At 44.1% G+C, this 27,989-nt stretch overlaps 1 protein-coding gene across 2 annotated transcripts; it reads right to left on the bottom strand.

Moving 5' to 3' along the window:
• Positions 1–2: 2 nt before the first annotated feature.
• Positions 3–19,261, bottom strand: FADS6 (fatty acid desaturase 6). 2 transcript variants are annotated; one of them, XM_060271857.1, is made up of 8 exons: positions 19,170–19,261; positions 16,172–16,265; positions 11,495–12,050; positions 9,038–9,204; positions 6,873–7,053; positions 4,051–4,238; positions 2,667–2,846; positions 3–1,249 (listed from the first exon to the last, which is right to left on the bottom strand). In XM_060271857.1, exons 1-8 carry the CDS (start codon positions 19,184–19,186, stop codon positions 1,100–1,102), a joined length of 1,533 nt encoding a protein of 510 aa, XP_060127840.1. In that variant the 5' UTR covers positions 19,187–19,261; the 3' UTR covers positions 3–1,099. The 2 variants fall into 2 exon arrangements, with proteins under 2 accessions (XP_060127840.1, XP_034960300.2); XM_035104409.2 differs by lacking the exon at positions 19,170–19,261 and having other exon boundaries at positions 11,495–12,123; positions 16,172–16,965.
• Positions 19,262–27,989: the final 8,728 nt, after the last annotated feature.

Below are 27,989 nucleotides of genomic sequence, written 5' to 3'. Positions count from 1 at the left end.
TGTAAATTTGCATTCCCAGTTTTATCTCAAGAACGTAAGTTCTCCATCGCAGAAAATTTTAGGGGAGGGGGGTTATAAGAATTCATTTTCTTCCTATCCCCTCCCCCCCCAATTGCATAATAATTTCAACAGCAGCAGTCTTTAATATAGGCTTCCCCCACATCGTCATTCTTGTAAGACGTCTACCATCCATGGGTTATTGGCTGTCATCATTTGTAGAGGTAACTTCCATTTTGGCAGTTTGAGACATTTGCCTTCAAGGCCCATCAATCATTCCATGGAGAAGTATCACCTTTTCAATTGTCCTAGATTGGAGGCTTGACTTAACAAAGTGATTTAGCTAAATTTAACAAAGTCCCTGAGTTATACTTTCCGCGCTGGGACAGGAGTCAACTTGATCTTTCATGTGTTACTTTCCCCCTTGCAGACAGAACCTCCACACATTTCATGTTCTGTTGTAATGTATGGAAAGCAGTATGAAATTTCCTCTATTGTGGATTCATAAATCAGCATCAATCTGATCTGAGCCATACACCAAAGTTGTGCAGGGGAACAGCACTCAACCATCTTGCCGTGTGCAAGTGTTTCCTGACATGAACATTACATTTGTTTAAATGGGGGGGGGGGATAACGCATGACCCAGCCGTTACAGCAGGAGTGGCACACTTGTGGCTCTCCATTTGTTGCTGAAACATAACTCTCATCAGCCCCAGCAAACATGGTTAGGGATAATGAAATTCTAATCTAGCCATGTCTTGATTGGAGGGTCTGCAGGTTCGCCATCCCTACCCTATAATTCATGGGAAGGATGCATCAAAGTTGTTGGTGTGCAAAATTAAAAGAGAGCGGGGAGGGGAGTCCAGGTATTAAAAATATCTCTTCTATAGGAGCAACTGATCTCCCCTTTGACACATCACTGAGCAGATGCAGTTTCTTATCCAAAAGGTTATCTACTTGTCCATATGGAAGATATTAAAGACATGCTGGTGTTCCCCTTGATAGCTTGATCCAGTTCCTAATCTGAATTCTAAAATTCTTGATCCTGGGAAAGAGCAGTCTTGCCTTAGGTTTATAATAGCTGTGTGTCCTAGAAGAGTCGTCACTGAATCCCAACAAGTTCAGAAATAGGTGGTGCGTGAACCATTAGTTCTTCATATTTGGCCAGGAACAACTTCAGGCGGGACCAATAAGAATCCTCATTGTATGTCAACTTCTTCTCTTTCAAGTACCGGGAAACAATTGGCTTGATCTAAAAGGGAAAGGCAGCATTAATTAGCATTACTAGTGATTACTAATATTTACTAATATTACTAATATTTCCAGCAGTTAGGATAGCCCCTAAATCCCTCTTGGAACCTCATTTGCCAGCTGCAGAAGCAAAAGACGGGTGTGGTTAAACAGCATGCCCTTCAACATTTCTCCGATGAAAATAGGGACATCCTATTCAATAAATAATAATTATTATTATTTTGTTTATATCCCGCCCATCTGACTGGGTTTCCCCAGCCACCCTAGGTAGCTTCCAACATATATAAAAACATCCAGTATACCTGAAGGAGCGTCTCCACCCCCATCGTTCTGCCCGGCGCCGAGGGTCTTCTGGCAGTTCCCTCGCTACGAGAAGCCAAGTTACAGGGAACCAGGCAGAGGGCCTTCTCGGTAGTGGCACCCACCCTGTGGAATGCCCTCCCACCAGAGGTCAAAGAGAACAACAATTACCAGACCTTTAGAAGGCATCTCAAGGCAGCCCTGTTTAGGGAAATTTTTAATGTTTGATGGATTTCTGTATTTTAATGTTTTGTTGGAAGCCGCCAAGAGTGGCTGGGGGAACCCGGCCAGATGGGCGGGGTATAAATAAATTATTATTATTATTCATAAAACATTAAACATTAAAAAACTTACCTATACAGAGCTGCCTTTGGATGGCTTGGGGGGTCACATAACAGGACTGTCCCTGAAAAATAGGGACACTTGGAGTGTCTGGAACAGTCATTATGCCACAAATATTTGGCAAGTGGCTGGGGAGGGGTGTCCTCCACTTCCATCACAAAGCAGCCCCAGCTCCAGCAAAACTCTTTGCTGTTGACCTGAGTTAAAGGCTCAGGCCCCAAGTATCTGAACAACCACATCCTTCCCTACAACACCTCTCAGCTGTTAAGACTGGTGGGAATAAGGGTGTTTGGTATTTCTGCTGCCCTCAAAACTAATGTGATGTGGTGGCCTGGAAGCCAGCATTCCTTGTGACAGCCCCTAAGTTGTGGGATTCCCATGGCACCAAGGTTTGTCCAGCATCTTCACTGTACAGCTTCCATTGGATGCAGAAGACACTCCTCTTTACCCTGGTCTTTGATAGTTGAGAATGTAAATATATACCTGCCTCTGCCTTCCTATTTAAACTGCATGGGTTTCTTATTTAAATTGTATTTGTTGCAGATGGCTGCATTGTTGTAACCTCCTTTTGGTGAGGAGTGGGTAAGGAAACCTATAATGGATAGAATAAATGCAATTTCTTCTATCCCAAGAGGAGATGTGACCTTGACCTCTCATGAATTCACTTCCTTCTTAAAACCACCAGGCATGTCCCCTTCGCCTTACTCATTCCACATTCAATAGACACTCCTGCTTTCTAAAGACCCAGCACGTCCATCCGCCACCCAACTTCGCACCTTCAGGCACATGTTATCAGAAAGTGTTGGGAAGAGATGATGCTCCACGTGACAGCTGATGATCGAGTGCCCAAAGGCCCAGTCCAGCAGGGGATTCCGAGGCAAGTTCAGAACGCCGCAGCTCATCATGTGAATCCGTTTGGGCTTTTTGTCAGCTGCGAACATTGGGAGGCCAATATGCTACGAGACAAAACCACAAAGAGGTAGCTGCTGCTGACCCTTCCTAAGAACTCGAGAGGAAGCTTAGCTGCAGAAGGAAGCATCTGAATAATAGCAATAAACCATGTTTCCAGATACATTGCAGTGAACCCCACTCTCTGGTGGAGAAACAGTAACTCGCTCAGAAATGGAACAGACCCAGAATTTTGCATTAAGTAATTCACTACCTGCATAAAGGCATGGATGGGGAATAAATTTGATTTAGTTCACACAAACCTAGCTAATTTGTATGTTCTGAAACAATTTGGAAACTGAAATGCAAGCAAGCCTTCCAAATTCGCACTTCTCTAAATTCTGCAACACTGTACAGTTTAGCAACACAAAAAAATATAAATAATGCACTTTTCAGGGGAAATGTGGCATAAAAATGCACATATTAGTGAGATTAATAGCAAAAAATTATTATTAACATATAAAGGGGAAATCTTGCAAAAACATGTACATCAAGCAAGATGTACATGTTTTTGCAAGATTTCATTTAAAAATCTGTATATTAGGAGAAATGCATGCTAACATTCTATTTTTTGTGAGGACTTCTTTTCAACAAAGTAAAAAGTAATGTAGGAATGTAGTGAACTGAATTTAAGGGGGGGGAGAGAAACTGCAAGAACCTAAATGGACAGATTCATCCATCCATATACAAAAGATCACATCAAGTATGGATGCTGTCAGATATCTGATGCAGCCTAATTCCATGTTTACTTGCAATATTGCATCATATGTACTTGGAAATGAGTTTGTTTATAAACTACATTACACTTATCTTATTTGAGTGGGACTTATTCTTAATTGAGTGCACAGGATTGCAGGCAAAATGCATACTTTTAGAGAGGCATCTATATTTTTGTTTGTGTTAGTGTAGTTAAACATGCAACCAATGTTTCATTGTTCCATTTCCTTTGCAGGTTTTGCAGAATCCCATCCTTTAACCTACTTACAGTTCAGTCTTGTGCATTCCCATTCAGAAGCTGGTTTTGCTGAGTTCAGTGGGAGTTCAGATATGTGTGTGTGTGTGTAGGATTGCAGACTAAACATGTCAACAGTGGGAAAGAGCAAAGCATTTGCCAGATGTGTTGGGTGTTTAGAGTCACACGGCCTATTGCCGCAAGACCATCAATTAGTTAAACAACAAGAGAGCCCTTGATACAGAGTTGGTAGCATTTACCTGGAAGATATTAACATGGATGTAAGGGTGAGAAAGGAGAGCTCGTGTGACCAGCATGCAACTGAGAGCAGACCACATGGACTGGAAACCTGAGATGTTGATCAGCAGCCAGTAATGGGAGTATAGGCCAACAAACATGCAACAGAGCGTCCGGATGGCTGTCTTCAATTCAACTTCTTTAAGCAAGCCTGTGGAATCAAGAATCTGTGAATGTAGCAGCTCTCAGGGCTCTTTCCCTAAGCTGCTACACCATAGGTGGGAAGTCATATTTCTGAGGGGCACCTGAAGCTCTGCCTCATGTGGGGCAGTTTGCAGCAAGGCTCCATTCCTCATCCTTCTCCCTGCGAATACTACAGGAACAGTCATTCTATTTTTGAAGCATTTCTATATAGCCAAGAAGTAGTGTTAGGAGAGGGGGTGTTCAGCTCTTTTTCCTCATCACATTTCCATAATGGCCTCCTGCTTGGGAGCTATGTGGCAGGGGAAAATATAGGTACAGCATCTGTACTGGTATGCTTTCCTCTTTGTGTGTGTTGGGGGGGGGAGAGAGAATTTAGAGTGGGGAAATAGTTCAGGTAAGATCAGTGGCTTGCTTAGGCTCCCCTCCCCACAGAAAAATGCATCACCAAAAAAGTAGCCAATGGAAGATGCAGTTCTGTGCAGAATTAGCTTCTGCTCACTTATGTAGGTGCAAATTTAGAAATACTATAATCAAAAGAGAAATTAAACATACTTCAGATGAAATGATTGTTAAACATTTGACTGAAAATTAGGAAAAGGTGTGGATTTTGTTGAGTGGCATCGAGGTACTCCTCAGTAAAACTAGTTTTGGTAGGATGTGGTGAATGGTTCTATTCTGCACTCAAGGTCCGCCTGCCTGATCATAATGTTTAAGGTCAGGAGTATTTGAGGTCAGGTGAGACTGGCTTAGCAACCTTGCGGAGGCAGGTTTCTCCTCTCTAATATGTGGTATGGCCTGTTTGCTTGCTTCAAATAGCTAGAATTAGGTTCTATAGCAGGCATCTCCAAACTGCGGCCCTCCAGATGTTTTGGCCTACAACTCCCATGATCCCTAGCTAACAGGACCAGTGGTTGGGGAAGATGGGAACTGTAGTCCAAAACATCTGGAGGGCCGAAGTTTGGGGTTGCCTGTTCTATAGGCCTCTCTCTCAGCCTGTAAGAACAGGTGATCCAAATTAAGTAGGTGGGACTGGTTAAATAGATGTTCTTGTCTAATGGAAGTGGATTAGAGTAGTATACTACATCTGAACCCATGGAACATGAGTTGAGAAACCTGTGGGTCATGGACTTTCTAAAGTAAACCAAAAGTAATTATTGTTTTTAATCTTTAACTGGTGTGATGAATAGTTCCTAAAACTTTTTGTTTTCTTGACATAACGCTAAAAATAAATTATTTATACATACATACATACATACATACATACATACATACATACATACATACAGACCCCACCCATCTGGCTGGGTTTCCCCAGCCACTCTGGGCGGCTGCATTGATACTTAGACCTGAACATCAGAAATGCTCGAGTCTTACATTTTAATGCTTGGAAACCACTATTGTGCAGCAGATCCAATGACAGTTCACCACAAGGTGTGGTCCTGTGCATCACAGACAAGCTGTAATAGTCACTCAAAATTGCTCCCTGTATGAGCACCTTGTGGCAAACCGTCACCAGATCTGCTACCAGGATCAGTGAAGCAAAAGATGCTCTGAAATTCGCTTAGTCTAAATAAGAAATAATGTATTTACGATATGTATCAATAATGATCCGAGTCTATGCCATCAATCCCCACATTTACAAACCCCAGGTAGGCAAAATTCAAGCTTAGCCATTCCACTTTGGTACTTGCCAAAACAGACTTCGTATTGAATACTTTTTTTCATGAGAATGACCTATGAGTATTTTTAGTACTGCCTGTAAAACTGTACGCTTTTAAAACAATATTGCAATATCCTGTGATCCGATGGTTAGTGTTCTTAGATTCCCATAAACAAAAATGGCAAATAGCTTTGTAAGTACTATAAATATTTCAACAAATAATTCCACATTGATAGAAGCATTAAGTGCATTTTTGCTTCGATGCCTCATGTACTGGTTATAAAATAAGCACAAACTTGAAGTTAAAATGCGTGAAACCTATGGCTGCCAAAGACCTAAGGTCCAAAACTCATAAAGGTAAAGGGACCCCTGACCATTAGGTCCAGTCGTGACCGACTCTGGGGTTGCGGCGCTCATCTCGCTCTATTGGCCGAGGGAGCAGGCGTACACCTTCCAGGTCATGTGGCCAGCATGACAAAGCCCACGGAGCAGCACACGGAAACGCTGTTGACCTTCCCGCTATAGCGGTCCCTATTTATCTACTTGCACTTTGACGTGCTTTCGAACTGCTAGGTTGGCAGGAGCTGGGACTGAGCAATGGGAGCTCACCCCGTCGCGGGGATTCGAACCGCTGACCTTCTGATCGGCAAGCCCTAGGCTCTGTGGTTTAACCCACAGCGCCACCCGCACCCTCCCTGCGACAGTGAAAAAGATGACTCACACCATACCAAGTAAATTTCGACTGGTGGGTTGTCATACCGAAAAGGTTTAGAACCGCTAGAGTAGCATATCTTTGGTCCTTTCCCATCCTCTTACTCTATGAGGCAAAGAAAAAATGCTACACATACTGTGAGATACAATAACCAAAAATATCTTAATGAGCGGAGAGACTTAAATCACCTTCTGCATGCAGATTCTTAAAATTGCCTAGGATAAATGTTCTATTTGAAAAGTAACAGGATTCAGAGTAGAGCAACGTACCAATGGCTACAAAAGGGGTGAGGATGGGCACTGCGATGGGTGAAATGAACATGTAAACATAGCGGTTCAGGAAGGGAAGCTTCCATGTGCTAGAGTCTCCCAGGCCGATGACATTTGTGTAAGCATGGTGGATTTTCACATGGTTGTAGGACGCCTGTTCTGCCGTGAAAGCAGTGCAAACCTGGGACAGAAAGAAATGGTAAATAAAGGAACACTGCCCACTCATGTATGTAGTATATATTTATCAAGGGCTCTCAGAAGTGATAATATTATAGAATTTTACATGAGGCTGCAATCCTTGCAAGCTCAACAAGTCCTACTAGGAGATAACCTCTAGAACACTGTTGTTTGATGGTAAATGCTCAAATTACTTAATTCAGCATAGCCTCCCTGATTCAAATATGACTATGTTAGAATCAGTAGTTTCACAATAGGGTCCAGAACGCAACAATGAGGATTTTCACCTGTTTGCATCACCCGAGGGTCCAACTACACATTAAACGTAGCTTGTAAACCTGTTTTGAAGAGAAAGGACTACTTGGAGAGCACAGAAGTGGCTGCTGGGGAAGGAAATTTCATTCTTTGACTTCTCATTGGTTTCCTGTTCCAGATGGCTCCAAAAAAACACAATCCTATGCATATCATCTCAGAGGCTTAAAACTGCAGCCTAAGTGACTTTCTTCACCTGCAGTTACACACGTGTGCAAATATGCATTAAAGATCATACCCCAGACCCTCCCCTAGGCTCTTTTTCTTTTTTTTAGTACAGGTGATCCCAATTTCAATTTCATAGAAGACTCGGAAATTGTTGCAGGCAATTTGAATAACTTCATTTTGCAAAATAAAAGGGCAAGGTTGGCTGTGAATTTGTTTTATACTCAATCTGAATCAAGCAGTTGGGAATTTCCTCACTTGCAATCTTATTTTGACATCTTTCAATTAGGTCAACTGTTCCCTAAAGCTTTGCCAGGTTCAACTACACCTTGAGTAGAGCTGAAGTTTCACAGACTCCACAGATTCACCTTTGAGAGCCACTCCTTGAATCTTGCTACCCAGGATTTGTGAGAAAGCATTTAGCAATCCTTTTGTGAGGTGTGCAGTGTTGATGTGGCCTAAAGGTTATAAAAGACTGGTGCCTCGTATGTTGCCTGTGCTGCCGACGCCCTGCCACTCTCCATTTTCAACACAAGATAGGAAAACGATGGACATAATGATGGAAAGAACTTCTTTCAAGGGAAATATTTCTATATTCAATGTACCCCTATTTCAGAGCAACCTTTCAAGAAAATGGGAGCTTTTTCGGATTTCTCAGTTTTTGTCTGACCCTACACGAATATTATTTCCCTCTTTTCTGAGGCTAAGACAGCGTAAGAAACAGATATGGGGTCAGATCCATGGAGCAAAATGTGGCACATGGACCCCCTTGACCACATTCTCCACTAATCTCCAAGATAACTCTCAAGTTCGTTCATTGGTGGTTTTATATGCCAGTTCAAATGGTCCACTTTCAAGGCAATGGTAATGCTTCATGTTGGCAGAAATGCAACAAAAGATGCAACCTCTGGTGGAGATTGTCCTTAGAGGAGATAGAGTGGTACTGGATCCCGTTAGGTTTATTATCTGTATTACATGGAGGGAAATGCTGGTGCTGTTTGTAACCCCCTAATCATTTATTTGATGGTGAAATAACACCTAGTTATTTCACAGGGATGGAAAGATGCTTTCATCAATTACTTTAGATCAGGCTTCCTCAAACACCCTCCAGATGTTTTTGGCCTACAACTCCCATGATCCCTAGCTAGCAGGACCAGTGGTCAGGGATGATGGGGATTGTAGTCTCAAAACAGCTGGAGGGCCTAGTTGAGGAAGTCCCAGCACAAATTGCAGTTTCTAGGATCCTTTTTCTTTGGGGGTGCTTTAAATGTAAAGTGTTTATGTAAATGTAAAACGTGCTTTTAATGTAAAAGGAGGGGGCAACTGCAGCTGAAGAAATAGCCTCACACTGCCACACATACATACATACATACATACCGTACGTACGTACATACATACATACATAGCTTTCCACTCTCCTTCTCTAAAATAAAAGGGGGGAATGAGCTGAGATGAGTCAAACTTCTTTGCATTCTCTCACAGAACAGGAGCTGCTGAAAGCGAAAACGCACCTCAAGGAAGAATATGGCCCATATTTTCCCCCAGGACTTGGACTCTGCCAGAGCATTGTGGGTGGCCAGGTGGCTCCCCTTCACAGCGAGGGTTTGATGTACCACACCCAAGATGGCAATGCCCAACAGGAAAGGAAACAGATTGTCAGAACGCAGAAGCAGGAACCCTGGGGAGAGAGAGGAAACATTTAGAACCTTCTGCTAGAGGTAATCAAAGGACCTAGAAGGTCCATGGTCCTAACCAGCTCTATCATGATAGCAACAAGGACCTTAGAATTATTTGGGCTCAGCTCATAGCTAGAAAGGAGGTTGATCATACTCTCTGGTAGTCAGACAGAATCAAGACACTTGTGAAGATAAGGGTCACACCTGCACCATACAGGTGAAACTCGGAAAATTAGAATATCGTCGAAAAGTGCATTTATTTCAGTAATGCAACTTAAAAGGTGAAACCAATATATGAGATAGATGCATGACATACAAAGCAAGATATGTCAAGCCTTTATTTGTTGTAATTGTAATTATTTGTCATTAGGCAGGTCAATTATAAATGGAATGGAATGAATGAAATGTCATAGCGGTGTTTATTTTTATTTTTGTATTATTGTAACTATTTGTTTTATTACTGTGGAATTTCCAAAAGAAAGCATTTGTCAAAATTAAAAGAAAAATAAATGCACTTTTCGATGATATTCTAATTTTCCGAGTTTCACCTGTACATTTAAAGCACATGACGTCCCTAACGAATCCCAAGAACTGCAGTTTGTTAAGGGTGCTGGGAATGACAGCTCTGTGAGAAGTAACTGACCCTTCCCAGAATTCTTTAGAATAAGCCATTTGCTTTAAATGTATGGTATGAATATGACCCAAACTGAATGAAGCCTGGACACTTTGAATTGAGGGCTGCCCAAAAGTGGTTTGTTTTGGGGGTCGGTTTTTGTTTGTTTGTTTGTTTGTTTACCCTAGCCGTGTGGTTTTTTCTTTTTTTCTTTTTTGATGACCCAAATAGGCATTAAAATGAGAGGCAGATCTTTTGCAACTCAGTGTCGTGTAGGTGATGCCATTGTGGCATATTTTGCCACATCATTGGCAGGGTCAGGATAAGCAACAACTTCCATGTCTTTCAAGATGGTCTAGTTCAGGGTTTCCCAGACTTTGGTCTCCAGCTGTTGTTGGATTACAGCTCCCATCATCCCTAGCTAGCAGGACCAGTGGTCAGGGATGATGGGAATTGTAGTCCAAAAACAGTTTGGGAAACACTGTTCTTGTTGGACTTTCAAATGTACTCAGCTAAGTCAATGCGAAAGAACCACAGATACATTGTTCTGTTCCATTCTGGAATTGTTTAAGGCAGGCATCCCCAAACTTCAGCCCTCCAGATGTTTTGGACTACAATTCCCATCATCCCTGACCACTGGTCCTGTTAGCTAGGGGTCATGGGAGTTGTAGGCCAAAACATCTGGAGGGCCGCAGTTTGGGGATGCCTGGTTTAAGGCATATTTATCCGTTTTTGCTGTAACCCACCATGGGACCTCATGTTGAAGGAGGGATAATAAATAAATTTTCATGCCAGTTGGGACAGATATGAAGGAGAACATCCTCCAGACTCTTCAGCTGGTTGAGGAATAGTCTGGTCAAATACATCCCAAAAATTAAATTCCCAGAGTGTCTCTGTCCCCTGTAAATAACCTCATACCACCTGGGCACTCCATAACTGACCTTACTGTTAGATAGCACTGATTTTATGATGCAGGATGACTAACGAGCAGGGGGTCAGGCTGTGCAGCAAAATAGTGACTGATCTGAAATTCACCAGATTAGCTCTGTAAAAGCACCTGCTAACATCAATGCAGATTTCCGAAACCACTGCAGTAATGTTTGCTGTGACTTGCTGTGTTCTTGCTTGATCCCATTTGCAACATACCCACTGAGCTACATTGGAGAGCTCCTCCACAAAGAAGTTTCTACGGGGAATATCTCAAGATGATTTATAATAACATCAGCACAGTGTTGCCCTGAGTCACTTTTCAATGTGGGAAAGCTCCACCATCCTTTTCTTTTGCTTAGTCCAGGGACTATGCGGCCGTAAGTGGTAAAATGAAATAGTAGCCCTACCCCCCCCCACCCCATGCTTTGCTAAGGACGCAAGGACGTTAAGGTACAGTACTTCATGCTGTGAGGGTCAGAGACAAGTCCCAGGGCATTCTAACCAACCCATCTCTCAGCAGTCAGGCAGATGCCCTAGAGAAGCCTCTGCGCAGGGTAAGACTGGACAATGCCCATGCCTTGGTAGCTCAGCAGTTGGCAACCTATGCTTTCCCTTCTTTGACCACATCACAGGGCTTAAGATCGGTAAACTTTAAGGTATAATAGCACCAGTCAAGAATCACAGGATTCCCCAGCCTTCCTCCCACCCCACTCCGCAAGTTCAATGAGCACCTGAGGCATTCTCCTTACCTACTGGCAGGGAGAGAAGGTTCAAAGCGATGATTGTGCCGTCAATGCCATGCCTCTCCCACCAGCTGCTGTTCTTCACCACATCCTGGACCATTTCAGAGAGCTCCCGCATCAGGGATTCCTCAGACCTCCTCCCTCCAGTTGGCTCCAGGTCCTCCTTGGCTGGTCTTTTAAATATGCTCATCTTGTTTCCTTGGGGTGAAGTGAGACTTCCATCTTTGCCTAGGCCTGAATTGCCTTGGGGGGCCCTTAGGCTGTGTTCTTCTGAAATCTCCTCTTCCGAAGGGCCTTCTCTTCTGGAGCCATTTGGCAGCTGTCCCTTGACACCTGCGTCCTCTCGGCTTGGGGAGACCCCTTGTCCTAGCCTCCTCTCACCTCCATCCTGGCAACCGTTCCCCTCTACTGGCACCACCTTGGGGCTTAAAGGAGACGCTCCCTGCAGTGGTCCTCCGCCAGTCACATCTGCTGCCTTGGGCTGCTCCTCTTTCCTTCTCTCTGGGCACCATTCCTGGTTGTTCCTCATCAGCATCTCGCCCCGCTGTGGCTCCATTCTTCCCTGCAGAGCACAGGACACTGCAGAGTGAGAGCCAATGTCCTGGTGCTTCCGCAGGATCAAATAACAAGCAAGGCTGTCCCAGCAGGAAGGAGAGAGAGAGAGAGAGAGAGAGAGAGAGAGAGAGAGAGAAGAGTAATGCAGGTGGCTTTCTTGGCAGAAGTGCCCCAGTGTGCAGTCAGAAATGCTCACTGGGCTGTAAGCTCATGTTGCTTCGCTCTAGCTTGGAGAAGTTGGCCCCGGTCCCATCCCTAGGCTCTGCCCATTTTATCAGCCTCTGCTCTGGCAGCTTCCACCGCTCCCGTTCTGCTTGTGTCTCCATCCCAATGGGGCCGTGTCCCTTGCCCTTGTCTCTCTGTGTCATTAAGAGCAGCTTGTTCAGGCAGGAACAGTGCTGCTGTGCTCACCACTGCCGAAGGACATGGGAAGGGCAGGGCAGCGGGTATGTTTGAAAAAGGGAGCGCGGAGCTCTGCTGGAGGCAAATAGGAAAAGCGTAGAGGCAGACCGCAAGAGAGAGACCCAGGACTATCACATCCCATTCTTAAAGGGCCATCCCTGATATTAAAGCAGAACACTTCCCTCTTCAAACATTCCTGGATCTGCAGTTTTAAAAGTATATTCTAAATACTTACAGCTCTCCATCATAGCTGCCAAGTTTTCCCTTTTCTCATGAGGAAGCCTATTCAGCATAAGGGAATTTCCCTTAAAAAAAGGGATAACTTGGCAGCTATGCTCTCCATCTGTGTGTAGCACAGATGAATGTACAGTTTTGTGGATGTGAGGAGAGGGGGGGTCACAGTTGGAAGAGTTTATTATGAACGTGGATTACTATTGTATTATTTTTCGGTATTCAGCAGAACCCTCATTACTCCAACCTGATTTGTGTCTTCCTTCATAATAGAAAACCTGTGTTGGTGTAAACAGCTTTTTCATTTATCTTCTTAGCATAAGCCTTTCCCACAATGGCTCAGGGGATTTATTTAAAGGGCTGCCGTGCCAGTTCTGAAAAACTTTTTTTAAAAAATCAATTCCTCTCAAATCATGAGACTTTATAAATGCCAGTTATAAATGTTGGGAAATTATTAGTATTGGCCCACAGATATGGCCAATATTAAAGGATACGAGTAGATTTCTTTCTGTGTGTGTGTGTAGGCATATTTAAAATAAGCTAATACCTAAACACAAATGTATACCGTACACAGAGAGAGAAGAAAGCACTATGAAATTCATATTAGTTTCCTGATCTCTGGCCAGTCAAGTAGCCTAGGGCTGTCATACATCCGGTTTCCCCGGACATTAACGGGACTTAAAAGGCAGAATAGATGTCCGGGGTGGTGGTTTGTCCTGGAACTTAGGCAAGTCAATAGAAAAATTCTGGTGCTTTTTTTCTTTTTCTTTTTTGTCTTTGTAAACAGCAGTTTGGGGTGTTTCCTTAAAAAAAGCTCAACAACCTTCAGGATGTCCTGGTTTTTACTTTTGGAAATATGACAACCCTATAAAAGAGCCAGTGTTGCATAGTGGATTAGGACCTGGAAGACTAGGGTTCAAATCCCCACTCAGCCATAAAGCTCACTGGGTCACCATGGACTGGTCACTGCCTCTCAGTTTAACCTACCTCACAGGGTTGTTGTCAGGATTGAATGGGTATAGGGAGAACCATGTATTCCACCTTGAACTCCTTGGAGACAAAAGTGTGATGTGAATGTAATAAAGAAAGAAATAAGCTGTTTGGAACAGGGAGGGGAATCATGAAATTTGCCAGAATAGATTATGGGAAAAGGGTCACCCTTTTCTTTTTAATGCCCCTGCTTCTGTGCCTTTTAGCTGCAGCCTGGCACACACAAATTGAGCAGGTAAATTATGTATTTTGTGTTTTTATATTGTGATTTTATGTTGTGAACCGCCCTGAGACCTGAGGGTATAGGGCAGTATGTATGTATGTATGTATGTATGTATGTATGTATGTATGTAAATAAATAAATAAAATACAATAATAATTATAGACCCTCCAAGTGTCCCTATTTTCCAGGGATGTACCACTTTTATAGAAGTCATTCAGATTTTTTATTTAATCCTATAACGTCCCGCTTTTCTTTAGGATGTCCGTATTTTCATCAGAGAATTGTTGGAGGGTATGGAGTTATCTGACCCCTGAGCCATCTGATGGCAGCCCTATGTTAGGGAAGTTTTAAAAAAAATGTATAATGCCTTATGTTTCTTATATATGTTAGAAGTCGCCCTGAGTGGCAAACCAGTCAGATGGGTGGGGTATAAAAAGTTTGTTTGTTTGTTTGTTTGTTTTTGTTGTTGTTGTTGAATAGGACATGCCTATTTTCATCAGAGAAATGTTGGAGGGTATGATGATAATAATATAAACAGCTGGATAAAATAATATAAACAGCTGGATAAAACAGCTGGAAACTCAAATTGCAAGCTATACCACATAGGCCACAGGGAGAGGAAAGGAAGACAAGACGAGTTGGGGGAGAAAAGATATGGATGGGAGTGGGAAGGAACGGAAGGGGGTCAGAGTAATAAAGAAGACAGATGTAGGCAGTGGAAACAGCAAAGAGAAACAACACAAGCTGCGTATTTAGGCTGGCAGATATTGCTTCAGTTTCCCAAGATAAGCTGAGCAGGGTGTATGTAGGATGGGCATGTACTGAGACTATTAAAACTATGTGAGGGGGCAGTAGGGAGGAGTGGGAAGGGTAGTTTGGTGTATTAGAATGTGACATGCTCAGATGCTATGAAGATTGCGTGTGTGTGTGTGTGTGTGTGTGTGTGTGTGTGTGTTTGTGTGTTTCAGGTCAAGCGAAAGGAAAAAGGCTGCCAAACAGGGCCGGCTCAAGACATTTTACTGCCTGAGGCAAAAGACAAAATGGCACCTCTTCCCCATTCCACGTATGTAAACTGACTGGACTGGCACTGCAATCTTACCTCCGCCCTGGCAGCAGGAGTTCCAGGAAAGGTACGTGACACACATATGTTCCGACTTCCAGAAGACAGGGAATGGCTTGGGAACTCAGGAGACGCAGCCAGGGGAGCTGCTGCCACCCAGTATGTGCTGCATGAGCCAGTTGCCTCACTTTGCCCAATGGTAGGGCCAGTCTCAGTGTCAAGTGCCTGATAATGTGTAATCTGTCAGCATCCAGGCAGAATTCCCAGAAGCAATGTTATTTGATTGATTGATTGGGGGGGGGAAGCTCAAAGTGGTTAAGAAAAAGATAAATCAATAAAATCGGGGGGGGGGTACAACCCTACTTTTAAACACACAAAAATTAAAATACTAAAACAGATTAAAATCACCTCAACTTTCTAAGCATCTAGGTAGGCTTGTTGAAACAGTGTTTTTTAGAAGGTGCCTGCTTGATTTCAATAGGCAGGGAGTTCTGCAATGATAGGTGCTGCCATACTCAACAATCAAGTTCTTACAGATGTGGCATCTGTAGCAGTGTTAATTCTGCTGATTGAAGTGGTCAAGTGGGCACATGTGGGGCAAGGCAATGTCATAGGTAGATATTAAAATAGCACTAGAGATAAGATATTCCCCTGCGGCACCCCATGTGTGTGTGGGGGGGGGGCGGTGAATGAATTCCTATGCCCCACAAATAACCCAGAGATGCATTTTAAATAAAAGCACACATTCTACTCATTTAAACCACGCTGATTCCCGGACCATCCGCAGGCCGGATTTAGAAGGCGATTGGGCCGGATCCGGCCCCTGGGCCTTAGTTTGCCTACCCATGCTCTTAACAATAATGGTGGCAGCACCCCTGAGTTGCACACACATCAAGGTAAGGCTGGTTCTAACATAGGGATTCTGGTCAGTTCATGTATCCCAACTGGAACCAGAGTTCCACATGGCACCGCCATAACCAGGCCACCCCCTGTATTCTGCCAGGAATTTTCCTCTCAAAGAAAATTGCACCTTCTAAGCAGGAATTTTCTTCAGTTAGCAGAAGGGAAAGGAAGGCTTAACCACCACCCTTTCCACACCTACTGGGATGCAAATAATGATCAGACACAGAAAGTCACACACACACACACACACACACACCTCCAGCTGACGTCATTTGCATTTTTAAAAACCTGTAAATTAAATGCTAAGTTATCATCTTACCTGGTTTGGTCTCAAACATGCAACCAGGATGGCTCTCTTTGACCCATGTGGCAACCAACAGCATAAGTTCTGTATGTCAGGTGACAGCCGCCCACTGAGGAAGTAATCATCTCTGAGAATTTGTTACATAACCATGTGACACCCATCCAAACAACTGCAGGCCATTGCTCAAATGGGATGCAATGCTAACTCGTCGCAGGATTTCTGGGGAAACCTGTCTGAACTGGTTCTTTTGTAATGACGGGGAATTCAAGTTAACAGCTGCTAGATATACAGGTTTCTCCTCTTATATTCCATTGGCTCTTCCATGGTATAAATGAGGTCTGTGCACCATCACCCTGATCTGATCTGGGGCCTGATCAAGCACTTGGGATCAGATCTGAACCAGTTTTGGGGGCAACCCGGATCTGGGCCCCAACTCAACTTGGCAGCCTAATGTTTAATGAGGATTTTAAACCTTAATTACACACGCAGTCAGGAGAGGGTGCTGCTTTGCCAACACATTGCCTGCCTCGTTCTAGTCTCAGCTGGTGCCAGTGTCTTCTCACACATTGTATCCGAGAGTTGGATCACACCTCTTCCAATAGGCCCTGCCAGCCTTGCTTCATTTCCATCCTGACAGAGCCCCAGAGCCTGGGGCTCTTAGCTTCATGGGGGACACACTGGGACTGCCCAAGGAGAAGGAAGCTGCAGGGTGAAGGGGGTGGGGTGGGGGGGGACACTGTCCTTGCCGTGGTAATACTGCCGCTGCTCCTTGCCCCTCATCTTTGGCTACTTCTGCACCTGAGAAGGCAATGAATGGGGTTGGTGAGGAGAAGCAGAGCAAAGAGCATATCCACTTCCGCCAAAAAAGGAAATGTCTTTGGAAGTGGCAAGGAGTTCAACGTCATCCCTTAGAAACCAGCACTGCCAAGTGTGCACATGGAAGGGAAACCACCGTCTCAGACCACAGCACCAAGTCCAGTACCGAGTGTCTGCTCAGGATTGTCCCAGTTCTTCTCGACCCTTCGCTTGTGCAGCCCAGGCAAGGAAAGCATCTATTCTGTAACTCTCTCTCTAACACACAAACACGTCCTGGCTTCCCTCCGCTCGGAGTCAATGGGCATTGCAGGAAAATGAGAGTGGGGTGGGAAGTCCCATTGCTCTAGCAGGAGTCCTTGTGTGGGCTTCTGCTATGGGCAACAATTTGTCAAATCCTGCCCTATAAGCACTCAGAGTATACTTAATTCAATACAGTAGTAGGAATAGTTTTCATCAGTGTGTTTTTTCTTTTAAAAAAAGTTTAGGGGTACTCATTTTCCTGCTCATATTGAAATACTGCCCCTCAGTGAGGCCAAACTTAGATTCACAAAATGTTTAGGGCTATGCGTACTCCTGCATCCCCCCAGAAAAAAAGCACTGGTTTTCATGCTTACTCATCTGATGAGACAACAAATGCAGTTACCGGTAGCAGGCAAATAGCATTTTGGCACCCCCTAGTGACAGAACACATGTATTTCAACATACTAGCTGAGAGGAAGCTGCAGTCCAGAGAGACTGCATGTTTAAACAGTCTAATCCAGGCACCCCCAAATTTCAGCCCTCCAGATGTTTTGGACTACAATTCCCATCTTCCCCGACCACTGGTCCTGGGGATCATGGGAGTTGTAGGCCAAAACATCTGGAGGGACACAGTTTGGGGGGTGCCTGGTCTAATCCATTGAGAATCTAATTACAGAAGTCCAACCTGATATATTTTCTGTGTAAATTTATCCTCATTCAGAAATGAGGCAACTATAAGAGGCAGTTCCTTTTAAACAGTACCTCTGTATCCAGAGATGTCAGGGTCTGACCCTGGTAAAGCATGTGTTCTACCACTGAGCTCAAGGTCTCTGGGTGGCATGGTGGAGATAAAACCAGGCCATGTGATGCCCCCCGAGAAAGAGAATAGGAGCTTACCCACACACTCTCAGAGCGGTGCAGCAGGGAGGATTACTCTATTAGAGACATGCAGCGATTTGCTCACTTAAGCTGTTCCTCTGGCAAAAGAAAGAACTACCCAGAATCCCTAGGAGCAGGCAGCACTTCTGGGTTCTACACACAGCATAGGAGAACTGGGAACAGACGGGGCCAGTGGCATACTAGGGTCCCATTAAGGCCCACAATCAGTTGTATTGTGTTAAAGCTGGTTTACCCATGATGGTGATAGGAATAGAAGCAGTACAAATCAGCAGGTAAGACGTACTCAATATGCACCTGGCTATTGGCCACCTGCAACCAAGTGAAGATTCCTGGGTGCCACGATGGCGCCTGAAATCTCCACCATCTGGAATTGCATCCCTTGGTCTTGATTGTTTTCACACACTATCAACCATTCTGTAGAATTCTATCCGTTATCTTTTATCTGCACAATCAGAATGAATTTCAGGAACAAAGAAGTCATATTGAAAAATACAGCGTTTGAGCTTTCTGGCCCCAAAATGGAAGCTAGGCATTCCATTTTGGCAACTGTAACAATGGTTTAAGGAGCCATTTGGGGCCTAGATTATATAGCATTTTCTAATAATGTTCCTGGGCACCTTACAAGGGCACCCCCCTACCTAGACTAAAGTTACACACTGTGCTCCTGTGCGTTTTGCTAAAATGTGCTGATTTCTGAGCCAGCTCTACTTTGATTGACAGCTGCCTTTCCTCTGGCAGAACAGAACTAGGTCTTCACTAGTGCTTTTCCTCAGAACACAGGCAAGGAGGTTTCGGACATGCCCCAAGCAATTGAAGTAACTATGTGCATCCATTCACTTTTTAAAAAATGACATAGTTATTTTCTGAAAAGTCAGAACAGAAGCTTTCCAATTCACCCAATATGTTCTCTTGCTGTATACAGACAACACAAAAAATTCCTATACCCACAAACAAAACATTAACACAACCACCCTTAAAAATATTACCTCTAAATTAGGTGCGAGTCATAGGTCTATGATGTGGCAAGCAATAGGATGTGAGGAAGCATACTACTGACCTCAGATCCTGAAGCATGTGGGCTTCTTGAAGGCCACTGGTTGTTCACTGTGGCAAATGGATACTGGACTTTGATTTGATGAAGTAGGGATCTCTTGTGTTCTTATTATCATCTGAGGGAACAATTTTTTTTAATTGATTCATTATATAGTGCTATTTTTCTATTATTATTATTATTATTTAATTATTTAATTAATTTATTAATTTATTCCCCCGCCCATCTGGCTGGGTTTCCCACTCTGGGCGGCTTCCAACAAATACCGAAATACATTAAAATATCACAGACTTAAAACTTCCCTAAACAGGGCTCCCTTTCGGTGTTTCCTAAATGTCAGGTAGTTGTTTATCTCCTTGACCTCCGATGGGAGGGTGTTCCACAGGGCGGGCACCACTACCGAAAAGGCCCTCTGCCTGGTTCCCTGTAGCTTTGCTTCTCGCAGTGAGGGAACCGCCAGAAAAAGAGGTGCTGGAACTCACCAGGAACAACTCCCCTGTTCTCTTAGAATGGCAATGGCACCGACTTGAGAGGTGCTGGAACTGAGTTCCAGTGAGTTCTGGGTGGAAAAAAGCCCTGATATTACATACACCCCACAAACCTGCTACTACACAAACATACCTTCAGGCAATCCAACTCTTGATTTCAGTCCTACTTTGAGTTTTCCTTCTCAACAAGCTGATAATGGTTGTCATTGGGCACCACTCAGCTATATTGATGATAACTCTTTGCAGCCGCTTTGGTCCAGGTCACATTATACAGGGATCAGCAAACTTTTTCAGCAGGGGGCCGGTCCACTGTCCCTCAGACCTTGTGGGGGGCTGGACTATATTTTGGAGGGGGAGGGAATGAATATATTCCTATGCCCCACAAATAACCCAGAGATGCATTTTAAATAAAAGCACACATTCTACTCGTGTAAAAACATGCTGATTCCCAGACCATCTGTGGGCCGGATTTAGAAGGTGATTGGGCTGGATCCAGCTCCCAGGCCTTAGTTTGCCTACCCATGCATTATGAGGTAAATAATGAACGCTAAGCAACAGCTCATCAAGGGCATTTCCTCTGAGTGTTTTCCTCAGAACAACGGTTTGTATAAATTGCAACCACCCCCCCATCAAGAGAGGAATTAACCACCTTGCCATTTTCCCATGTATGAGAGATGGTAATAATAACTACATGCAGCAGTTAATGATCTGTGGTGAACAGCCGCTGTAGAATATTAGGTGCTCCAGGAGTGACAGTGCAAACCACAAGCAAGTAATAGACTGAAAACAGCACTAAGAAAAACAGGAATTCAAACTGATAGTGTGTCTCATCACTTGGAAGTCAAATTTAGCCAAAGAGGGAGTGCTTGCTCTTGCATGTTCAATTAGCCCTGGCCACGTGACTAACCAGCATAAGATCAGAGGATAATTGGATGACACCTATACTAATTCATAACCAGTCCATCTAAGTCAATATTGTCTACACTGACCAGCAACAACTCTCCAAGGTTTCAGCCTTATCTGGAGATGCTGAGGATCGGGACCGTTCGCATTCAGATCACATGTTCTGCTACTGAGCTACAACCTTTCCTTAATATTGTTGTTGTTGTTGTTTAGTCGTTTAGTCGTGTCCGACTCTTCGTGACCCCATGGACCATAGCACGCCAGGCGCTCCTGTCTTGCACTGCCTCACGTAGTTTGGTCAAACTCATGTTCGTAGCTTCGAGAACACTGTCCAACCATCTTGTCCTCTGTCGTCCCCTTCTCCTAGTGCCCTCAATCTTTCCCAACATCAGGGTCTTTTCCAAGGATTCTTCTCTTCTCATGAGGTGGCCAAAGTATTGGAGCCTCAGCTTCACGATCTGTCCTTCCAGGGAGCACTCAGGGCTGATTTCCTTAAGAATGGATAGGTTTGATCTTCTAGCAGTCCATGGGACTCTCAAGAGTCTCCTCCAGCACCATAATTCAAAAGCATCAATTCTTCGGCGATCAGCCTTCTTTATGGTCCAGCTCTCACTTCCATACATCACTACTGGGAAAACCATAGCTTTAACTATACGCAATTGTGCGGTAGTTGAGCGCATTCTTTGGCACTGCCCTTCTTTGGAATTGGGATGTAGACTGATCTTCTCCAATCCTCTGGCCATTGCTGAGTTTTCCAAACTTGCTGGCATATTGGGTGTAGCACCTTAACAGCATCATCTTTTAAAATTTTAAATAGTTCAGCTGGAATATCATCACTTCCACTGGCCTTGTTATTAGCAGTGCTTTCTAAGGCCCATTTGACTTCACTCTCCAAGATGTCTGGCTCAAGGTCAGCAACCACACTACCTGGGGTGTACGAGACCTCCATATCTTTCTGGTATAATTCCTCTGTGTATTCTTGCCACCTCTTCTTGATGTCTTCTGCTTCTGTTAGGTCCTTACCCCTTTTGTCCTTGATTATGGTAATCTTTGTACGAAATGTTCCTTTCATATCTCCAATTTTCTTGAACAGATCTCTGGTTTTCCCCATTCTATTGTTTTCCTCTATTTCTTTGCATTGCTCATTTAAGAAGACCCTCTTGTCTCTCCTTGCTGTTTTTTGAAAATCTGCATTCAGTTTCCTGTATCTTTCCCTATCTCCCTTGCATTTTGCTTGCCTCCTCTCCTCCGCTATTTGTAAGGCCTCGTTGGACAGCCATTTTGCTTTCTTGCATTTCCTTTTCCTTGGGATGGTTTTCGTTGCTGCCTCCTGTATAATGTTACGAGCCTCCATCCATAGTTCTTCAGGCACTCTGTCCACCAAATCTAAATCCTTAAACCTGTTCCTCACTTCCACTGTGTATTCATAAGGGATTTGATTCAGATTGTATCTTACTGGCCCAGCGGTTTTTCCTACTTTCTTCAGTTTAAGCTGGATTTTTGCTATAAGTAGCTGATGATCTGAGTTACAGTCAGCTCCAGGTCTTGTTTTTGCTGACTGTATAGAGCTTCTCCATCTTTGGCTGCAGAGAATATAATCAATCTGATTTCGATGCTGCCCATTTGGTGATATCCATGTGTAGAGTCGTCTCTTGTGTTGTTGGAAGAGAGTGTTTGTGATGACCAGCTTGTTCTCTTGACAGAACTCTATTAGCCTTTGCCCTGCTTCATTTTGAACTCCAAGGCCAAACTTGCCAGTTGTTCCTTTTATCTCTTGATTCCCTACTTTAGCATTCCAATCCCCTGTAATGAGAAGAACATCCTTCTTTGGTGTCATTTCTAGAAGGTGTTGTAGGTCTTCATAGAATTGGTCAATTTCACTTTCTTCAGCACCGGTAGTTGGTGCATAAACTTGGATTACTGTGATGTTAAAAGGTCTGCCTAGGATTCGTATTGAGATCATTCTGTCATTTTTGAGATTGCATCCCATTACAGCTTTTGTCACTCTTTTGTTGACTATGAGGGCCACTCCATTTCTTCTACAGGATTCCTGCCCACAGTAGTAGATATGATAGTCACCCGAACTGAATTCACCCATTCCCTTCCATTTTAGTTCACTGATGCCCAGGATGTCGATATTTATTCTTGTCATCTCATTTTTGACCACATCCAGCTTACCTCTATTCATGGTTCTTACATTCCAGGTTCCTATGCAATATTTTTCTTTACAGCATCGGACTTTCCTTTCGCTTCCAGGCATATCCGCAACTGAACGTCCTTTCGGCTTTGGCCCAGCCGCTTCATCAGCTCTGAATCTACTTGTACTTGTCCTCCGCTCTTCCTCAGTAGCATGTTGGACGCCTTCCGACCTGAGGGGCTCATCTTCCAGCATCATAACTTTTATATGCCTGTTGTCTTTGTCCATGGAGTTTTCTTGGCAGGGATACTGGAGTGGCTTGCCAGTTCCTTCTCCAGGTGGATCACGTTTAGTCAAAACTCTCCACTATGACCTGTCCATCTTGGGTGGCCCTGCATGGCATAGCTCATAGCTTCTCTGAGTTATTCAAGCCCCTTCGCCACGACAAGGCATTGATCCATGAAGGGGTTCCTTAATATTAGATGTAGCCAAACATTTGATAAAAGGTACCGGTAATAGAAAATGACTCAATGGGTGCCACTGAGTTGCCAGGAGAAAGATATTGCATTCAGCAATCAGGGGGAAAAGAAATGTGAATAGATTATACGGTTAGGCAGAATTGACCATTATATTGGGAAGGAAAGTAATGATGGATGAAAGCGACACTTAGTGCGAAGTTTGGGGCTGGGCGGAGCTGCCTCTGCTGAGTTCACCACTGTCCAGAATCGTGAAACCTAAAGGGGAGACAAAGTCCCATGGGTGAGTTTGATTGGCATTGCTCCCTCCCTGTCCTGGTGTTTACTAAATCAGCACCAAAATCTGGTTTCCCACCCCCTCGGCGCAGGATTTTGGGAGGGAAAAACAAGATAAACGGGGATAGCAACGGTGAAAAGTCATTGCTATCCCTCCCTCCACTAGCTGAACTTTGAATGCAGATCTGTGGATTGTCATATACAGTATATGTTGTTGTTTTTTAAGTGGCATATTTCAAAAAGTGAAAATCCAGACAGAAAAGTTGTTGGCAAAGTTGTTGAGCTTTCAGTTTTGGCCAAAGTTGTTGATATATATACAGTGTGTGTGTGTGTGTGTGTGTGTGTGTGTGTGTGTGTGTGTATAATTTCCAATCAAACCAAATTATATATTCCAAATTATACAATTATCCAATAATCAAACAAATCCCAATGTTATGCCTAATTATAAATCATTGTTATTTTTTAGCTGACTTCCCATGCTTCGAGATCGGAGGGAATCCTAATCATCTCATATTTCTACTGCATTTCAAAATATTACAATAATTCCCTTGATACATTGATGTTAATCCTTCATTATTTTCAACAGCCTCTGCTTTCATTCTGCAAGTGAGTTTAAGTTCAAATAAATTGTTTCTGTGTGGGTTTTATGTCTTTATTCTTCTTCTTTATAGCCCCAATCTGTAGTCCAAGATTCCCCTCTGTAAATTCTCATCCTCTCTCCACAAACTGGTGTTTCTGCAGAATTAGTCCAGGAGCCTTCCACTGCAGGTAGCTGCCATATCAACAAACAGTCCAGATATAATCAAATCATGGCATCTGCCCAATGTTGTTCCTTAACCAGCTGCTATTCAAACATTGGCTTTTCCCGGGGAGGGGGGTTACCAAGTACTGTAAAGTGGAAGTACAAGTATCGAAAAGTAAAATGTTAGAGGTTTCCCCACACACACACCCCATAGCAATATAATTTGCTTCAGCAAGCTGGTCAGTCTACTTTCAGTTTCACTCCTGGCTCCTTGTTAAATTAATGCTGCATCAGAAATTACATTAATACTGCATCAGAAACCTCCCAAGCAGATATCCAAAGTTCTTTGGCATTTCTCCAGTTGTTAATGAGATGTCTCTCCTAGTCCAGGGGAGTCTTTAGATCTTCTTCCAGGAAAACAAGAGTCAAAAGCCTTGATTTTCTCCCCACCCCACCCCCGGTCATTTCCACACAGTAATTAATGGAAACAAAATATTTTTAAAAATTCCTTCCAGTAGCACCTTAGAGACCAACTGAGTTTGTCATTGGTATGAGCTTTTGTGTGCATGCACACTTCTTCAGAAAGTGTGTAAAGACCTGCCCAAGTCAGATCTGGCTGTGTGTTGTCTCCAAGTGAAGAGCACCACCTACTGGTAAGCAGTAGCATAGTCCTTTCTCCAACTTAACTAGTTACTACTGTAGTCTGGTTCCTGGACTTTCATACTTTGGACAGCAGAGGATTGTTTTGCAAAGGATCCATGGACTTTTGCACAACAATATTTGGTTCTGTTGTAGCCCCAACAGAGTCCCATTGCTGAGCAAGCAGAGGCGAGGAGTCTGCAAGGAACTCTCACCTGAGAGCAGAATCCACATACAAAGTCAAACAGTCCAGAGGTCAGGGAATCCTGATGGAGAGCAGGTAGCAGCAAGCCAGGACCTGGAACTACAGGCATTGTTTCCAGCACCATGATTGCTGCTGAGAGCTCTGTTTAAGAAGGCCACAGCCAGCTGGTTCTCATCAGTGCTTTCTCCTGTGAAGGTTGATCAGCTGCAGGTGGAGTCACTCCACCTGCTCCTCCATCAGGATGCTGTTCAACAGGTGAAGCTGACTCCTGGCCCATGACAGGTCCAGGCAGAGCATCATAGCAAGTGGGGCTAGAATTGCAGTTTTGGTTTACAGCAAACCTGCCAGTGTGGTGTAGTGGTTAAGAGCTGTAAACTCATGATCTGGGGAACCGGGTTCACGTCTCTGCTCCTCCACATGCAGCTGCTGGGTGACCTTGGTCTAGTCTCACTTCTTTGAAGTCTCTCAGCCCCACTCACCTCACAGAGTGTTTGTTGTGGGGGAGGAAGGGAAAGGAGAATGTTAGCCACTTTGAGACTCCTTAGGGTAGTGATAAAGCGGGATATCAAATCCAACCCCCCCCCTCCTCCTCCTCCTCTTCTTCAAAACATCAAAACACAAAAGGTGTGGGGGAGAGAAGTTGCTTTGCAAAACATATCAATAAATTCAAAAATCAACAATTTTGCAAAGGCAAAACAATAGAATTTCAATAGAAATGCAATAGAAATAATCTAGACTTAAACATATAGGCAGAGAGCAAAAAAAAAGGTCCAGGCCCTGGTCTTCTTGCTGTACGACCTTCACAGCCTGGCTTAAATAAAGTTCAGAGGGGGAGCAAGGTCATATCCCCAGGCTCGATCACTGGCAGAGGAAGAGGAATGCGGTGGGAGCACACCACCCCCGGCAGCGTGATCCCCAGGGTGCCATCGCGGCTGTCCCCCCCACCTGCGCTGGGGACCACGCCCCCACAGGTGGCGCACCACACCCCTGCAGGTCGTGTGCCACACCCCCGGGGTGCGCGCCAGCCCCACCCCCACCTGCTATCCACTCCCCCCCCCCCGGTGCTGGAGCATGAAGCTCCGCCACTGCGATCAATGACTTACAGTTGGCTCTCTCACTTCTCCAGAGGAGGCTGACAGCAGACATCCTTCCATGTCTTTTGGTGGGCACACCAATATGAAGTTACAGGGAACCAGGCAGAGGGTCTTCTCAGTAGTGGTGCCCATCCTGTGAAACACCTTCTATCAGATGTCAAGGACATAAAAAATTATATGACATTCACAAGACATCTGAAGGTAGCCCTGAGTAGGGAAGTTTTTAATGTTCCATATTTTATTGTATTTTTATATTTTGCTGGAAGTCGCCCAGAGTGGCTGGGGTAACCCAGTCAGATAGGTGGGGTACAATTATCATCATCATCATCATCATCTTAAAGAGTGGCATTCAGTGCTAGTCCTACTCACACTAAACCCATTGAGGTTAATGCACATGACCAACTTAGTTTCATTAATTTCAATGGGCCTATTCTGTGTAGGACTTAGCTGAATACAACCCAAAGCTCTTAAGGAGAGCTCCAAGGCCCCCAAGGAGGCCTGTTCCTATGCTTTATAGCAGTTTCTGGGGAAATGTATTTAGAGGTGTGGGGTTAAACCCATCTCCCCCATCCAAGAACTCTGCCAAAATTCAGAGCCACCATAACTGGGTTTTAGGAAATCAAAAGAATAGGCGATTCATAGATCTTCCACTTCTCTGGCTTGGCCTAAGTTGAATTTCACCCAAGGAACTTAGTTCAGTCTTATCTATAAAAGGAAATGCATATTTGTTGCTGGCAGAGCTGGATAAACAAAGCAGTCAAATGTATCGCCTGCCTATTGTACTGTTTTCCCAAGAATCAGAAAACCAAAGGAAGAGATTAATGAAAGCACAGTTTGCATTGTTCATGACTTTTTCCCATTGAATTCCAACAGTTCTTAAGACGACAATGCAACCAATTATAGATATCATCCAACACGTTTCAAAGATTGCAGCGATAACAACAGCAGGCCCCTGGCACCTTGAAGTCTAACTATGCCACAATAAATCTGTTGAGTCCTTTAAGATACTTCAAAACTCTTTGTTGTTTCATCTGATACATGTTGCCCTAGGAAATCTTTCGACAGGAAAATATGACAACATGTGTTCTAGTCTGATGGAGCGATGAAACAATTCATTATATAAAGTGCTGGTTTTGGCAAGATAAAGCTTGTTGCTCATTATCTGGAGAATCCATGCCTAAAAGATCAATGGTTCAAATTCAGAATTTGAACCATTATTCTTACTTGGTGCTGAGAGGATATTTTATCCATGGAGGTAATGGTTGTGTTCTGCTTGGCAGGATGATTCTCCGGGGTGTTTTTTATCATTTTATCTGCTGGGCTGTGCAAAGGAGCAAGTGCTATGGCATATGTCAAACTGACATTTGGGGAGAGATAGGTCGGTCTGCCATTGCATTGCTGATTCACATCATACTAGGTAGAAGTTCTCAAACTTTCCCATAATAATGGGGATGCCTGCATTTTAAGGGAGAGACGTGCTTCGTGAAGCACCACTCCCTCTGAGGCCACTGGGCGGCTGTGGAAGCTGAAACCAAGGGCATCAGAAGGACAGTCGTAGGCTGTGCAACATCAATTTTAGTGAGCCACTATGGTCTAGTGGTTAGAGTGTTGGACTATGACCTGGGAGACCAGGGTTCAAATCCCCACTTAACCATGAAGCTCACTGGGTGACCTTGGGCCAGACACTATGGGGCTGAGCATGAGGGATATAGCTCAGCTGGTAGAGCATGAGGCTCTTAATCTCAGGGTCGTGGGTTCGAGCCTCATGTTGGGCGAAAGATACCGACATTGCAGGGGGTAGACCAGATAATCCTCGTCGTCCCTTCCAACTCTACAGTTCTATGACAGGTAGCAGAGCTGAGATGC

The sequence above is a fragment of the Zootoca vivipara genome, chromosome 2, assembly GCF_963506605.1.
Source record: "Zootoca vivipara chromosome 2, rZooViv1.1, whole genome shotgun sequence".
Lineage (NCBI taxonomy): Eukaryota > Metazoa > Chordata > Lepidosauria > Squamata > Lacertidae > Zootoca > Zootoca vivipara.
Note: the sequence above shows the minus strand (reverse complement) of the source record. Positions and strands in the feature narration are given on the sequence as shown.